Below are 16,717 nucleotides of genomic sequence, written 5' to 3'. Positions count from 1 at the left end.
GGGCGTCTGACTTCAGCTCAGGTCATGATCTCACTGCTTACGAGTGAGTTCAAGCCCCGTGTCAGGCTCTGTGCTGACAGCTCAGAGCTTTGAGCCTGCTTCAGATTCTGTGACTCCCTCTCTCTCTCTGCCCCTCCCCTGCTCATGCTCAGTCTCTCTCTGTCTCTCAAAAAATGAATAAACGTTAAAAATAAAAATTAAAAAAAAACAGAACCACCCTACAATCCAACAATTGCATTACTAGGTATTTATACAAAGAATACAAAAATACTAATTCAAAGGGATACATGTACCCCAACATTTATAGCAGCATTATTTACAATTGCCAAATTATGGAAAAGGCCCAAGTGTCCAACGACTAAGGAATGGATAAAGAAGATGTGGTATATATAAACAATGGCCTATCACTCAGCCATAAAAAAGAATGAAATCTTGTCATTTGCAATGACATGGATGGAGCTGCAGAGTATTAATGCTAAGTGAAATAAGTCTGTCAGAGAAAGAGAAATACCACATTATTTCATTCCTATGTGAAACTTAAGCAAAACAAATAAGTAAAATGGGGGAGAGGGGGAGAGGGAGAGAGAAAGAGAGAAAGAGAGAAAGAGAGAAAGAGAGAGAGAGAGAGAGAGAGAGAGAGAGAGAGGGCAAACCAAGAAACAGACTCTTAACCATAGAGAATTGATAGTTACCAGAAGGGAGGAGGGTGGGAAGATGGGTCAAACAGGTGATGGGGATTAAAGAATGCACATGGTGTGATGAGCACCAGGTGTTTATGTAAGTGTTTGGTCACTAAATTGTACGCCTGAAATTAATATTACACTGTACGTTAACTAACCAGAATTTAAATTAAAAACTTAAAGGGCACCTGGGTGGCTCAGTTGGTTAAGCATCTGACTATAGATTTCGGCTCAGGTTCTCACGGTTCATGAGTTGAAGCCATGTGGAGCCTGCTTGCTTGGGATATATTCTCTCTCTCTCCTTCTCCTTCTCTCTCTCTCTCTCTCTCTCTCTCTCTCTCTCTCTCCCCCTCTCTTCCCCCCCTGCCCCTCCCAGCTTGCTCTCTCTCAAAGTAAACTTTAGAAATTAATTAAAAACTTACAAGACATTACAGACCAAGCACCATCCCTCAAAACTAACATATTTAGATTCAGAATAACCAACGTAAAAAATATTCTATCCATGAGATCTGCTTTCTAACTTCAGTGAAAAGGAATTCAAGTAGTTTCTACTTAGTTGAGAGAGCAAGAATTTCACAAGTTACACAGCAAAATTCAAAATGATACTTCATAAAATAATGTTTTTAAACATATATGCAACAGCCATAGATGCATAGTACTATGCACTACATGCATTCCAATGTCCCAAGTAGATTGGTCCTACCTGAAAGAGAACAAAGCTCACAGATGCGTCTGATTCCAAGAAAATGGAAGAACATTAAAAAGAGGCTAATTCATGAGAAAACCACACACAAAACTGTGTAAGGAGCAAAAAGAGATGTCAGGGAATAAGAAGAAGCAGTTAAAAATGCAAAGATTATCCTTTTTAATAATAAGAGAAATACTAATTATAGCTAAACTACAATACCACTTCTTCTCACTATGACATTACCAAAAAAACAAAAGTTTGACAACTTATTCTTACGGCAAGAATGTAAGGAAAGTGATACTATGACACACTGTCGGTGGGAATGCAAAATAGCACAACCCCTAAGAAAGTAATTTGACAGTACCTAGAAAAATTACCTATGTATTTACCCTTTAGCCTAGCAGTCCCACATCTAAAAATCTATCTCACAGATATATTATCAAAATACAAATAAATACATATATAAAGACAATCACTGCAGTGCTATTTGTACTAGAAGCAACCCAAATTCCAGTATTAGAAGACCATTTGAATAAAATCTGGGGGCGGGGGAAATCTACAAAATGGAATACTATACAGCTAGAAAAGGGAATGAAGAAGATCTCTATACACTGTCTGCTGGGATCTCCAGGATAGAATGTTAAGTGAAAAAAACAAGGTAAAGAAAGCATACACAGTATGTTATTATTTACCTAAGAAGGGGACACTAGGGATGTAAGTATTTTTATATCTTAATATAATATATAAAATATACTCATATCCGCAGCCCCCTTCTTCTGTAAATGCTAACATTACATTTTTAGCATGCATGTTAAAAAATAAAAGGATAAATCTCAAATTAAACTGTATTATTGGGGTGCCTGAGTGGCTCAGCTAGTTAAGCATCCAACTCTTGATTTCAGCTCAGGTCATGATATCGTGAGATCAAGCACCATGTGGGGCTCTATGCTGGCGGTACAGAGCCTGCTTGGGATTCTCTCTCCTTCCCTCTCTCTCTTCCCCTTCCCAGCTTGTGTGCACTCTCTCTGTCTCTCTCTCTCAAAATGAATAAAGAAACTTAAAAAAAACCCAACTGTATTATTAAATAACAAAATAATCAGCTGTCTCCACAAGTAACAATAAAACTCAACCAAATCCTGATCTGTGCCAGCTGTTGCTTGGACAACCCCACATTCCAAATGAAATCTTAAAGGATAGGTACTGTGGACAGATATTATTTCAATTTACCTAGTATCTACTGCCCTTCTGCTAATAGCAGGCTTCAGTTTTTGTTTAGCAGAATCACCCCCTCATCACTCACTTCCAATTCATATGATTTGGGTGGGGCTGACCCTACAATAGGCTAGACTAATAGAGGCACATCAAAGATTTTTGCTTTAGCTATTGGAAAAACAGTATTCTTTTCATTCTGGTTTTTAAAAAATAAAAATTTCCAAACACGTTAAATATCCCTTCTATCTTGTGCCTTGTGCCTGAATCAATCAAGCAATGATCAGATCTTTTAATTCTTACTTTGCAACTATTCTCATGTCTGTCCCTTTCTATCCCCAGGCTACCAACTTGGGGCGAGTGCACTTAACTCTTCTCAATTTCCTCCAAATCTGAAGAAATACCACTTACTGTGGTACTATACCATGTACTACAGTATAACCTCAGACAAGTTACTTGATCTAAGTCTAGGTATCTTTATCTAAAATAATACCACCTCTCTCATGGGGGTGTCAGGATAAATAAGTCAATATACAATATATTCAACACAGTGGTGGGTACACAATTAACATACAAAACTATATAACCACCATCATTCCCCAAAATTCATACTCTTAGACCCAGACTCAAAATGCAGAAAAAGTTTGGGGCACCTGGGTGGCTCAGTCAGTTAAGCATCAACTTTGGCTCAGGTCATGATCTTGTGGTTCGTGAGTTCAAGCCCCACGTCAAGCTCTATGCTGATAGCTCAGAGCCTGGACCCTACTTCAGATTCTACGTCTTCTTCTCTTCTGCCCCTCCCCTGCTTGCACTCTTTCTCTCTCTAAAATACATATACATTAAAAAAATTTTTCTTAAATATAGAAAAAGTTCTGTGTATACAATGCTTAGAATTAAAATTAGAAAAAAGCTATAGTCTAATTATGATGGGATAATTAAGTAAATTATATAATAAAAATAATAATAGGGATAGCCAATGTTCATAAACACTTATGTGCTAAGCACTCTAAGGATTTTTTTTCAATATATGAAATTTATTGTCAAATTGGTTTCCATACAACACCCAGTGCTCATCCCAAAAGGTGCCCTCCTCAATACCCATCACCCACCCTCCCCACCCTCCCACCCCCCATCAACCCTCAGTTTGTTCTCAGTTTTTAAGAGTCTCTTATGCTTTGGCTCTCTCCCACTCTAACCTCTTTTTTTTTTTTTTCCTTCCCCTCCCCCATGGGTTTCTGTTAAGTTTCTCAGGATCCACATAAGAGTGAAAACATATGGTATCTGTCTTTCTCTGTATGGCTTATTTCACTTAGCATCACACTCTCCAGTTCCATCCACATTGCTACAAAGGGCCATATTTCGTTCTTTCTCATTGCCATGTAGTACTCCATTGTGTATATAAACCACAATTTCTTTATCCATTCATCAGTTGATGGACATTTAGGCTCTTTCCATAATTTGGCTATTGTTGAGAGTGCTGTGTTCTAAGTATTTTAAATGTGCTAATACAGGGGCGCCTGGGTGGCTCAGTGGGCTAAGCATGTGACTCTTGATTTTGGCTCAGGTCATGATCTCACGGGTTCATGGGATCCAGCCCTGCATTGGGCTCTGTGCTTATAGCTTGGGATTCTCTCTCTCCCTCTCTTTTCCCCTCCCTCCCCCCCTCAAAATAAATAAACATTAAAAATATATATATACTAATACATTCAATCCTCACAACAATCTTATGAAGCAGGTAGTATAATAATCCCTTTTTTTGGGGGGGCGCCTGGGTGGCTCAGTCGGTTAAGCGTCCGACTTCAGCTCAGGTCATGATCTCACAGTTAGTGAGTCCAAGCCCCACGTCAGGCTCTGTGCTGACAGCTCAGAGCCTAGAGCCTGCTTCCAATTCTGCATCTCCCTCTCTCTCTGACCCTCCCCTGCTCATGCTCTCTGTCTCAAAAATAAATAAAACATTAAAAAAAATTTTGTTTAAAAAATAATCCCTTTTTCATTATGTGAAAACTGACACAGAGAGGTTAAGTAAATTGCTCCAGACAACAGAGTGGCTGAGGTATGAACCTAGGCAGTCAGGCTCCAGGGTCCATATTCATAGCCACTACACCTTGCTACCTCTCCAATGACCAATGAACTTTAAAAAATTCACTCTCCAACTTTAAAAATTATAGCTTAAAGTAATTCAAAAGGGTAAAAGATAATTGAGAGAGAGAAAGCATGCGTGCACTCTAACAAATTCAGAAAGATTTGAAAAAATTCTGTAGGGCAAGTAGGAACAAGATACTGAAGAAAGGACATCTCTAAGTATGCAAAGTAAAAAGAACACATCATATAAAAGGTAACAAATATAAAAGATAAAGTAAAATAGCAATCTAGGAGTTTCAACATCCAACTTATACAACTAAGAGTCCCACAAAAGGAGTATAAAGAAAATATTAGGATAGGAGTGCCTGGGTGGCTCAGTCAGTTAAGCGTCTGACTCTTGATTTCAGCTCAGGTCATAATCTCACGATCATGAGATCAAGCTCCATGCTAGGTTCTGTGTTGGGCTCCATGGTGGGCTCTATGCTAGGTATGGAGACTGCTTGAGATTCTCTCTCTCCCTCTCTTCTGCCCCTCCCCTGCTCTCTCTGTCTCTGTCTCTAAGAAAATAATGATAGAAAATATAAGGAGAAAAGTATGTAATAGTTCTTCACTGCTGTTTAATAAATTACCCCAAAACTCAGTGGCTTAAACCAACATTTGTTATCTCACACAGTTACTGAGGGTCAGGAATCTGGGAGCAGCTTAGCTGAATGGTTCTGGTTCTGGATCTCTTATGAGACTGCTGTCAAACTAAAAATCTATCCGAAGGCTTAACTGGAGGTTGAAGTTTCACATCCAAGCTCACTAACATAATTGTTGGCCAGATGCCTCAGTCTCTCTCCAGACAGTCCTCTCCATAGCGCTGGTCACAATATGGCAGCTGGTTTTCTTCCAGAATAAGTAATCCAAGAAAGAGAGAAAACAAGACAGAAGCTGCAGTGTTTTTCATAACCTAATGTCAGAAATGACACAGTATTACTTCTGCCATATGCCAGTGGCCATGCACACCAGTTCTGGTGGAATGTGAAAGAAGAATACACAGGGCATAAATAACCAGAAGACATGGATCACAGGGGCGCCGAGGTGGCTCAATTGGTTGAACATCCGACTTCAGCTCAGGTCATGATCTCACAGCTCGTGAGTTCGAACCCTGCGTCGGGCTCTGTGCTGACAGCTCAGGGCCTGGAGCCTGCTTCAGATTCTGTGTCTCCCTCTCTCACTGCCCCTCCCCTACTAGCACTCTGTCTCTTTCTCTCTCAAAAATAAACATTTAGGGGCGCCTGGGTGGCGCAGTCGGTTAAGCGTCCGACTTCAGCCAGGTCACGATCTCGCGGTCCGTGAGTTCGAGCCCCGCGTCAGGCTCTGGGCTGATGGCTCGGAGCCTGGAGCCTGGAGCCTGTTTCCGATTCTGTGTCTCCCTCTCTCTCTGCCCCTCCCCCGTTCATGCTCTCTCTGTCTCTTTCTGTCCCAAAAATGAATAAACGTTGAAAAAAAAAATTAAAAAAAAAAAAAATAAAAAATAAACATTTAAAAAAATTAAAAATAAAAAGGAAGGCATGGATCCTTGAGGGTCATCTCGGAGAATGGCTAGTCATCAGAGAAATCATAGGAAAGTTTTTTCTCAGAGCTTCACAGATATGAATCTTCAGACTGAAAAGGCCCACTAAGGACTAAGGAAAAGGAAAAAGATCCACCTAGATACAAATCATAAAATTTCAGATCTCTTGAGGTGCCTGGCTAGTTAAATCGGCAGAGCATGAGACTCTCGATCCCAGGGTCATGAGTTCAAGCCCCACGTTGGGCATGGAGCCTCCTTAAAATTAAAAACAAAACAAAACAACACAAAACAAATCAAATGAAACAAAAAAACACATTACAATCTTTTTTAAAAAATCCAAATCTCTAAGGATCAATTAAAAGGTTACGGAAAAGGGAAAAAAAAGTTCACCTACAAAGGACTACCAACAGACTTCTCATCAAATGAATAGTAAAAGACAAAGGAGTATTGCTTTAACATTTGTAACAGAGAATATATTTCAACCTGGAATTATAGTTACCCAAATGAAATATCAAGCATGAGAGCAAACAGAGTTCCATCCAGAAACACAAAGTTCAGAAATTTCAGACCCCATATAATCATTATTAGGAATACACTTATGGCTGAACTCCAGTAAAACAAGACCCAAAAAAGAGAGATGATATAAGATGCAGGAAACCCCAGATCAACTCTACAAGAGGAAAATCCAAAGGTAATGGCTGTACAGCATACCTCCAGAGCAAATGGACCAGACTGGAACAAAATTACATGCAAAGGACAGTACGACTGAGTAGAACAACAGAGATATCATAAGGGCACGTGAGTTAAGAAAAAACAACAGTTGAAAACTTCAGGAAAAACAAAAGATAATATAACAAAGTAACGGCCCAAGCAGAGGTATGTAAAGGGTGGTACGGTTTTAGCAATTGAGAAACTGTAAGAAATGGGGCTATACACAATCTCCTTAAAGTAGTCTAGGAGTCAGGCCACTGGACTGAAAAAAAAATAATAAAGTAAATGAATCTTAGAACACTACTTAGCCCTGTACTCAACAACATTCAAAAAGTCATATTAATTATTTTCAACATTTAAAGTCAATCTTTGGATGGAACACTTGATTGTAACTACAGAAGAAAATGTAAGCAACCCTGACAATTTAAAAGTAAATAAGTAACTAACTGATAAAGACAGAGATAGAAATGTGGAAAGGAAAAATAAAAGGAAAAATAGGGGTGCTATAAGTTTACTTTATATGAAGGGGTATGAAGACAGTGGCTATAGGAAGAACAAATAATACACATGGTAATTATATTTGATATGTAAAAAACAAAATATTAATTATGAATTTTTGGAAAAAGGTAAAGAAGAAGAGATGAAGAAAGGGAAAGTAATGTCAATGAACTAAATCCTCATCTTTCAAATGAGAAAGTCAATTGATACTAAATCTGATAAACAGTATTCTTCACATCAAAATTAAGTCCTGAACATAAACTCCACTGTTGACGGTTCAGAAGACATTATACTATATCTGGACTAACACCCCCACACACACGTCTTCTGGATGTTGACCCTGTGTGCTTATGTGCACAAAAGTGCATGAGAGGGGCGCCTGGGTGGCGCAGTCGGTTAAGCGTCCGACTTCAGCCCGGGTCACGATCTCGCGGTCCGTGAGTTCGAGCCCCGCGTCAGGCTCTGGGCTGATGGCTCGGAGCCTGGAGCCTGTTTCCGATTCTGTGTCTCCCTCTCTCTCTGCCCCTCCCCCATTCATGCTCTGTCTCTCTCTGTCCCAAAAATAAATAAACGTTGAAAAAAAAAATTTAAAAAAAAAAAAAAAAAAAGTGCATGAGAATGTACATGGGTGTTTGAATGCATATATGTGTATATATTTTAATTACGTGCATGACTTTATTTCAGCATCTCTGTTCTAAAAGAAAAAATAAAAACCACTGGAATGCAAGAGATCGTCAAAAAAGGGAGTATCCTGGTTGACTGAAGACTGAGATTAACTGAAATTTAATCCATTCTTTTTCAATGTTTGTAAAAAATTACTCATAGCAATCTACTATTATACAGGAAAACGGCATCCCCTCTCACTGTACATACACCAATGCTTATCCTAACAGAAGTGAGAAGTACACCTGATTTTAAGAAATATTGAAGGGGCAGCAGAAGGAGGAGGCACTAAAAGTATTTGAAAGCTATTTTTAAAACCTCAGGATAATTTCACAGGAAAAATCAGAACAAGTAAATACATACTGGTGTACCACACAGATCTAAAGGACAATCTAGCAGAAGAAAGTAGCAGAGGATATTTTATTGCTACCATCAGGAAGAACTTTCTAATAATTACGACTACTCCACACGGAATAAACTGCCCGCAATAAAAGTCTGATCCTCCATCGCTCTACTGTTTAAAAAAAGACCAGAAATCATCCGTTTACAATGTTGAAAACTAGTGAAGATTGAACTAGATAATCCCTGAGGGAATAAGTATAATTATAAGAGTTCTAAACTAATAAATTTTAGCTTACCAACATCCATTGCAGTTTCCATGAAGCTTTTCTGTCGTGAAGCAAACTCTGCAAGCAATTTCTGCTGCCTCTCTCTAGCCTTTTGTCGCCTAGATTAAACAGAACAAAGTGGTAAGTATCAGATGTGTTTAAGACTTACCTACTACATTTCAGAAGTGTATATTGTATGAAAAGCCCCTGGCACACAACTATTTTCTGAACTGTGTATTAAATTTTATGTAAGATTTGACTGTCCTTAGATTCCACTGCTTCAACATGGTTTGAAGATCACTGGCTTAAACAGACAAAAATAAAAGCCAAGATTTATTTTAAAATGTGAAATAATTAAAGTAGATAGAAAATCTGGGTTTCTAACAATTTCCTAAGTATGTCATGTCAATTGGCAGCAAGAGTAAGAAAAGTTTTTTTATCAAGGAACTCACAATTTAACCCCAGGCACAAATAACAGCAAACTGGTTGCTAGAAGCTATGATGTTTAGATATAAACAGAATCTAAAAGATAAAAAATAGATTTACTATTATATTAAGAATTGGACTCTCCTAAAAGAGAATGAGCAGAAGCCAATAAATTTCCCAGTTTCTACTAGGAAATATTCCAAGTTTAGTTTATTTTGTTTCAAGGAAAAATACAGAAGTCTCAAATACAACATAAAAAATAAACTGTATTTCAAATCTAAGCATAAATATTCTTTTGGATTAATTCATCAAATTCTATTTATTATTTACCCTTTATCTACTTCCAAAGAGTATTTTAACTTGAGGCTGGTTGGGAAAAAGAAAAAAATAAAAGAAAAAAATAAAAACTACACACACAAATACAACACAACAGGACTATAACATAAGAATAAGAAAATAAAGGTGAACTAATAAAGAAAGGAAACAGAGGCTTCCCTAGATTTGAGGATGCCAACAATGCTAGCGAGCATAAAAATTTTATCCCGAGCAAAGAAAGGTTAAAATAGTAATCTAAAACAAAAGGCAAGGAAGAAGAAAAAAAAAAGTTACAATGTAAGCTATATATTAGTTCATCAAAAGAAAGAAAACTTTTTACTGAAACAAAACTCAAAAAGAAATTTACCATAGCCTGTGATGTTAAAAACATTAAAACATATCCATTAAAACATAAAGGATATCCTGAAACTACCATTACACTGTACGTTAACTAACTAGAATTTAAATAAAAACTTTCAGAAAATTAAAAGTAAAAAAAAAAAATCTAAAAAACCATAATGGATAGAGCATATTATAGCAGTCATTTAATGACTATTTATTATACAGATATACTATAAAAGTCAAAGCATAGTATTAAGCTGAGATTCTATAAAGTCATTTCTGTGGGAAACCTAAAAAAGAATTTTCATTAATCTCAATGATTCAAAGATAGAGAATCTTGGATTAAAAAATGCTAACAGTAATTTTAGATTTTTTCATTCACATATCCACTCCCATCCAATTAGTGGAGATTATCATCAACAGGCATAGAGTCAAGTACTGTCAAGCCTTACCATGAGAAGTTACATACTTTTGCCAATAACGTTCAAAAGATTTTAACACTGCTTTTCTAATAATTACTTTAAAAAAACTTTTTAACATTCATTTATTTTTGAGAGAGAGAGAACAAGAAAGTGAGAGTGAGTGGGGCAGGGGCAGAGAGAGAAGGAGACGCTGAATCCAAAGCAGGCTCCAAGCTCTGAGCTGTCAGCACAGAGCCCGATGTGGGGCTCGAACTCACCAACGAAGAGATCATGACCTGAGCCAAAGTCGGACGTTTAACCTACTGAACATCCAGGCAACCCACTCATAGTTTTTAATAACTTTCTCTCCCTATTCCCTCCAACTCCTTCCCCTCTTCCTCCCACTCTCTCACATACCCACACCCACACGCAAACTTTTCCTAGTTCTGTCCACTAAGAGTGACTGAAAATAGCTATATCCCCTAGAATGAGCACATTGATTGTGGTTCTAAAAAAAAAAAAAAAAGCCATCAGAACTCCTTGGAGAAATGGCTAGTTCCAAATACAAAAAGAACCTGGACTATCTTCTGGCCCCAGAAAAAAAGAAAATGTTCAAAGAATGATAGGGAAACATCAAAAGAATACAGAAACCAGCCGGAAGGGAGTCCCACAGGTCAAATCTAAAACAATTTGAGCATCAAAATGAATAGCAAGCATATGAGGTTGCAACCCATAAAATCAGAATCTGTAAGTCCAAACTGATAGAAATAAAAAAATGAATAAATTGAAAGTTTGTGAGAAAGAAGATATTACAGCATCTCAAAATATCTCTCCATAAATTACATATTAATTACAAAGGGGGAAAAGGGGGGTACTTAACAGTGAAGAAGTCTGGCTGAAACCCCTTTAATCAGTGATCAAAATTAATCACCAAATGAAACAAACTGAAATCATAGGACACCTGATGGAATACAATCAAAAGAACATAGCAATGCTTCCTTGATACTCCTGCCAGCAATGCATAATCTGAATCTAAACATAAGGGGCCAGTAGAGAAGCCCAAATTGAGGGACGTTCTACAATGTTACTACCCTATATTCTTCAAAAGTGACAAGATCAAGAAAATAAAGGAAAAACTAAAGAAAATCCATATTGAAGGACACCAAAGAGACGTGACAACCAAATGCAAGGAACAATTCTGTACTGGATATTTTTGTTGTAAGAAACAGTATTGAGGGGCGCCTGGGTGGCTCAGTTGGTTAAGCGTCTGACTTTGGCTCAGGTCATGATCCCACAGTTTGTGGGATCGAGCCCATGTCAGGCTTTGTGCTGACAGCTCGGAGCCTGGAGCCTGCTTCGGACTCTGTGTCTCCCTCTCTCTCTCTCTGCCCCTCCCCTGCTCACGCTCTGTCTCCCTCTCTCTCTCAAATATGGATAATAAAACCTTAAAAGAAAAAAAAAAAAACAGTATTGAGACAACTACCAAAACTTGGGATCTAAGGATTTTATCATACTGAAATAAAATGTTAAATTTCCTTATTTTGAAAACTATATTGTGATTATATTAAAAAAAAATGTCCTTATTTCTAGGAAATACAAACTAAAATATTCCAGGGTAAAGCAACTTACTCTGAAATGGTCTAAGAAGTTCTCTGTACTGTCCTTGAAACTTTTCAATAAATTTGACATTTCTTCAAAATGAAAATTAAAATCCATTCTCAAAGGACAAAAATTTGCCACCATAGAAGAAATGGAAACAAACAAAAATGCTCTACAGATGCTCAAAGCATTCTGTGAAACCTTCAAAAATACTATAAGCAACAACAGCATGCATAGAATACATGTTTAATCTCTTACATCACTACTTTATGAAATTTATTATTATAAAAATACTATAAGCAACAAGAGAATGGATAGAATACGTTTGGTTTCCTACATCACTACTTTATAAAATTTCCATATAAAATTTGTAAGTTACATGTTTCTTTAATTAACACAATCAGTTATGCCACTCTATAAATCACCTTTACATGAACATTTAGAGTATATCCATAAAAGAATATTTCAAATAACAAATCATATATCAAACATTAAGGAAACTTCAAATAACTGCTTGGTACTAGTATTAAAATGCATGTCTACTCTCCCGCATCCACATGAGCCTGGAAAACTATAAGCCCCAGATAATTATGGCTGTCACCTTGACATTAGCTTCAAGAGACTCTCGCAAAGAACCCAGTCACATCATGCCTACACTTCGACATACAGAAACACTATGTAAATAAATGGATGTTGTCTTAAGTTGCTTAAAAAAAACAAAATCTCTACTGGCTTTCTATGATTTCCAGAAAAAGAATGTCAATTCTTTTTCCCTTATAAATTTTTTCTTAATTTAGGTAATTTTTTGTCTAAAATTGGGCATAAATATGAGTAAAAATGAAAAGGCAGACAAGTGTAGCAGATTTAGTACAACTCAGGAATTTTCCACTATTATCCCAGAGGTAGAAACATTGAGGCTGCACATTGTTATAACCATCTAAAGGTTTCCTATTTGTATCTTGTTTTCTATGCAATAACTCTAATGAAAAGTGATGCCACGTTTGTCTATAGGTGAGGTAGTTGGAAATGGACCACCACTGTTTATAAACTGGCCTTTATTATGAAACTTAATCTAAAATCCAAAATAAATTAAGAAAAGATAATGTGAGAAGCATAGTGAGATTCAAATAAATTTATCTTAATCCTTAGCTGTCTGCTACAGAATTAGTTTCAAGTCCTTGTCAATACCATCACCACCACTGCTCAAAGGAAACAAAGCCTATTATGAAGAAAACCTTTACAATTTTTCAAGAGTACTATTTATTACAATAGCATTAGAGCCTTTGTAAAAATAGCATCTGAACTACTCCAGTATCATATGCATTTTGAGTAATAATTACAAAATACCTTTAACCAAATAAAATAAACTTTGATTCACTGAATGTTTACCTTCTTTTTAAAAAATGACATTATTCTATAATCAAGGAAATATCACCAATTTAAAAGGTTAACAAACATAAAAAATTTTACCTCGCTTTCAACTTTATCAATAGATCTCTTAAATCTTAGGCAGTTACTAATTCAAAATTAATAAATTGTCATGCAAATTATAGGTTAGTTATTTATAATGATTCCTATTTATGAACTACTGTGAGAAATAAAACTCTCCTACATTCTCCTACTAAAAGCTTTTGTATATATATATTTTTCTTTTTTCATGTATTTAGTCATCAAATATATACTAAGCACTGTGTTCCAGATATGGTACTGGATATAAGAGATTCAAAAATACAAGAAAGATTCCTCAACATGGAGAATCTCACCTCTACTGTTACAATAACAATTGTTTAAAAATTAAAATGCAGTATGATAAATACACATAGAAAAGCCATTATTATTGCATTTATACTGGATGATTGTACATACTCTTATTAACATTGGTTTTCACTGAGGGATAGAATTATACATGGGTTTGATTTTTTTTTTTTAGACCATGTCTTCTAAATTAACAACAATGAAATGTATAACAAAATAAAGCTATCCAATAAAGTCCAATGAAGTTATTTGATTGGTGAGTGTTTTTAGTAACTGTTTGAATTTTTTGTCTTGAGCTCTTTTTCATGCAATAGAAGTAAGAGTAAAAAGTTTTTTTCAGGGGCGCCTGGGTGGCGCAGTCGGTTAAGCGTCCGACTTCAGCCAGGTCACGATCTCGCGGTCTGTGAGTTCGAGCCCCGCGTCAGGCTCCGGGCTGATGGCTCGGAGCCTGGAGCCTGTTTCCGATCCTGTGTCTCCCTCTCACTCTGCCCCTCCCCCGTTCATGCTCTGTCTCTCTCTGTCCCAAAAATAAATAAACATAAAAAAAAAAAAAAAAAATTTAAAAAAAAAAAAGTTTTTTTCAAATATAATTAAAAATATGGAATGCTTCACGAATTTGCATGTCATGCTTGCGCAGGGGCCATGCTAATCTCTGTACCGTTCCAATTTTAGTGTATGTGCTGCCTTGTGAGAAATGTGGACACATATTTATTTATATACTTTATGCTTTTAATATAAATTATCTACAACTTTAATTATATCAGAAATGAAGTACAACTATATATGTGATTAAAATTGCTTCTGACACAGTTAGAAAGGATAACCACCTAACTACTGAATCAAAGGAAACTGCCAATCTTATCTGAACTTTTGTAGCACAATCTTGTTTCTTCCTTTCGGAACCCTCTTGAATGCCACTCTCTACAGTGTTCCTCCTCTTCCACTCTGGTCATCCCTTTTAAGCCACCTTTATAGGTAATTCTTTTAATGTTTTTTCCTTATTCTATAAAAGTTCAGTATTAAGTATCTCATTTCTTACTGCACACACTTTTCTATATGTAAGCCTTTAACTACTACCTGTATGGCCCCATCTATAGCTCTAACTCTGAATTCTCCCCTAAGTCTCAAACCCTTTATCTGATTGGACATCTCCACTTGGGTATGCTCTTTAAACTCAGTAATGTACAAAGCAGAGCATATCAACTTTACTGCTAAGCCTAAGCCTCTCCTTATCTTGGTCTGTTATCCTCCCCTATCTTGGTAAAGAGGAACATCATCCAAGAAAGATTTTTTGTAATTTATAAATGTTATGATTTAACAGGGGCACCTGGCTGGTTCAGTCACTAGAGCATGTGACTCCTGATATAGGGATCATGAGTTTGAGCCTCATGTTGGTGGTAAAGTTTGCTTAAAAAAATTTTTTTTAATTTAAAAAAAGCAACCCAAAGTTCCCAAAACTACAGCTATGTTTTATTTTTTATTTATTTTTTTACATTTATTTATTTTTTGAGAGACACAGAGAGACAACGTGCAAGTCGGGAGGGGCAGAGAGAGAAGGAGACACACAATCTGAAGCAGGCTCCAGGCTCCGAGCTGTCAGCACAGAGCCTGATGCAGGGCTCGAACTCACAAACCATGAGATCATGACCTGAGCTGAAGTCGGACGCTTAACCAACTGAGCCACCCAGACGCCCCACTACAGCCATGTTTTAAAACATTACTTGTTGGGGTGCCTGGGGGACTCAGTTGGCTACATGTCTGACTCTTGGTTTCAGCTCAGGTTATGATCTTATAATTTGTGCAATCAAGCCCCACGTCAGGCTAAGTGCTGACAGAGCAGAACCTGTTTGGGATTCTCTCTCTGCCTCTCTCATTGCCTCTCCCCTGCTTTCTCTCTCTCTCTCTCAAAATAAATATACTTTAAAAAAATAAATAAAACATTACTTGTTTAATAATTAGTAATTATATACTGGAAAGATTGGAAAAGACCAAAAAGGAAAAAAACCCTAAAACAACCAAATTTTTGAGAAATATTTAAAATATTTTTTAAAATTTTTCTATTTTCATTTAAAGTTGGATTAATAATAGTATTTGAAAACAGCAGCAGAATCATTAGATAACCCACAGCAATAACTGAAGTAGCAATTTTTCCAAAGGGATCTCACAAGTTTAGGGGAGTAATTTAATGTTGGGGTCATAAACTCTTGTCTTCTTACCCCAAACTAACTCAAGCATTATACATGCCCAAGCACTGACTATGTTTGGTTCTCTTTATCTTACAAACTAATCAACTATGATTATAGCTGCTAAACATCCAGATGATTAGCCTCAGATGGCCAAAAAAGGGGATCCACCAAATCTTCAACTGAACCATACATGTTTAAAATATTAAAAATAAAAATTACCTTTCTTCTTTGTCCAATGTTTTCTTCTCTGCTGCAGTGATTTTTTTGGGGGGTACAGGAGGGGTCACTTTTCTACATATCTCTTCAATGATGCGTTTGTTCATTCTGCTTTGCAATGCAGCTTTTAGTAAAATTCTTTCCACTGCAGTTATACCATCTCCATGATTATATTTAGGAATTTCTGGTTGGATTAAAATTTCTATGTCATCAAGCCAAGGAGGATAGTAGGAGTTTTGTTTTCCTGAGAGTTTGTGATGAAGTTTAATTAGCAAAGACAATATGCTTTCTTTAATTTCCAAAATGGCTGTAGTTAACTGTGGAGCTGAACCAGGAGCAGACCACTTATTTGAAGTTTTGGGACGAACCACCTGATTTGCTTCACTGCTACTGCGATTGATGATCTCCTGAAACTTCTTCCTACGCTCTGCTACTAAGCTGAAAACTTGAGCTGTACCAGAATTCTACCATTAAAAAAGAGAAAGAAAAATCAAGAGAAGTTATTCAATGTCAAGTGTAAGAACATATTAGTATAACATTTTCCAAAGGGAATGTTCAACGTTCCATCCAAAGATTCAGCCAATAGATTTACTCTTTAAGTAAATCTGTCCCTTTACCTCTCTTAATCAAATATATTTAGTCTCACTCAATGTGGAAACAATTTTGGGGAAAAAGGAGGTTATCCACAGTAACACCTCTTTCTCAACCTCCTAGGCCAATCTACCAGGGAAAAGAGACAAAGCTTGAGAAGTATCTATAGCCATGTTAAGGAGAAATCAT

General features: G+C 36.7%; 1 protein-coding gene and 1 non-coding gene across 6 annotated transcripts in view; both read right to left on the bottom strand.

Moving 5' to 3' along the window:
- Positions 1–16,717, bottom strand: part of UBR3 (ubiquitin protein ligase E3 component n-recognin 3) — a 240,156-nt gene that overhangs the window by 98,517 nt on the left and 124,922 nt on the right. For all 5 annotated transcript variants that reach the window (XM_030327918.1, XM_030327919.1, XM_030327920.1 and 2 more), the window contains 2 exons: positions 15,941–16,401; positions 8,728–8,816 (listed from right to left, as the gene is read on the bottom strand). In XM_030327918.1, the coding sequence (XP_030183778.1) occupies positions 8,728–8,816; positions 15,941–16,401 (550 nt within the window). The remainder of the gene's footprint in view (positions 1–8,727; positions 8,817–15,940; positions 16,402–16,717) is intronic.
- On the bottom strand, positions 14,128–14,230 carry LOC115522543. The gene has a single exon (XR_003971446.1). It is a non-coding gene; the product is annotated as a U6 spliceosomal RNA (small nuclear RNA).

This window comes from Lynx canadensis, chromosome C1, assembly GCF_007474595.2.
Source record: "Lynx canadensis isolate LIC74 chromosome C1, mLynCan4.pri.v2, whole genome shotgun sequence".
Classification (NCBI taxonomy): Eukaryota; Metazoa; Chordata; class Mammalia; order Carnivora; family Felidae; genus Lynx; species Lynx canadensis.
The sequence above is the reverse complement of the archived record's forward strand: the minus strand, read 5'-3'. Positions and strand labels throughout refer to the sequence as shown.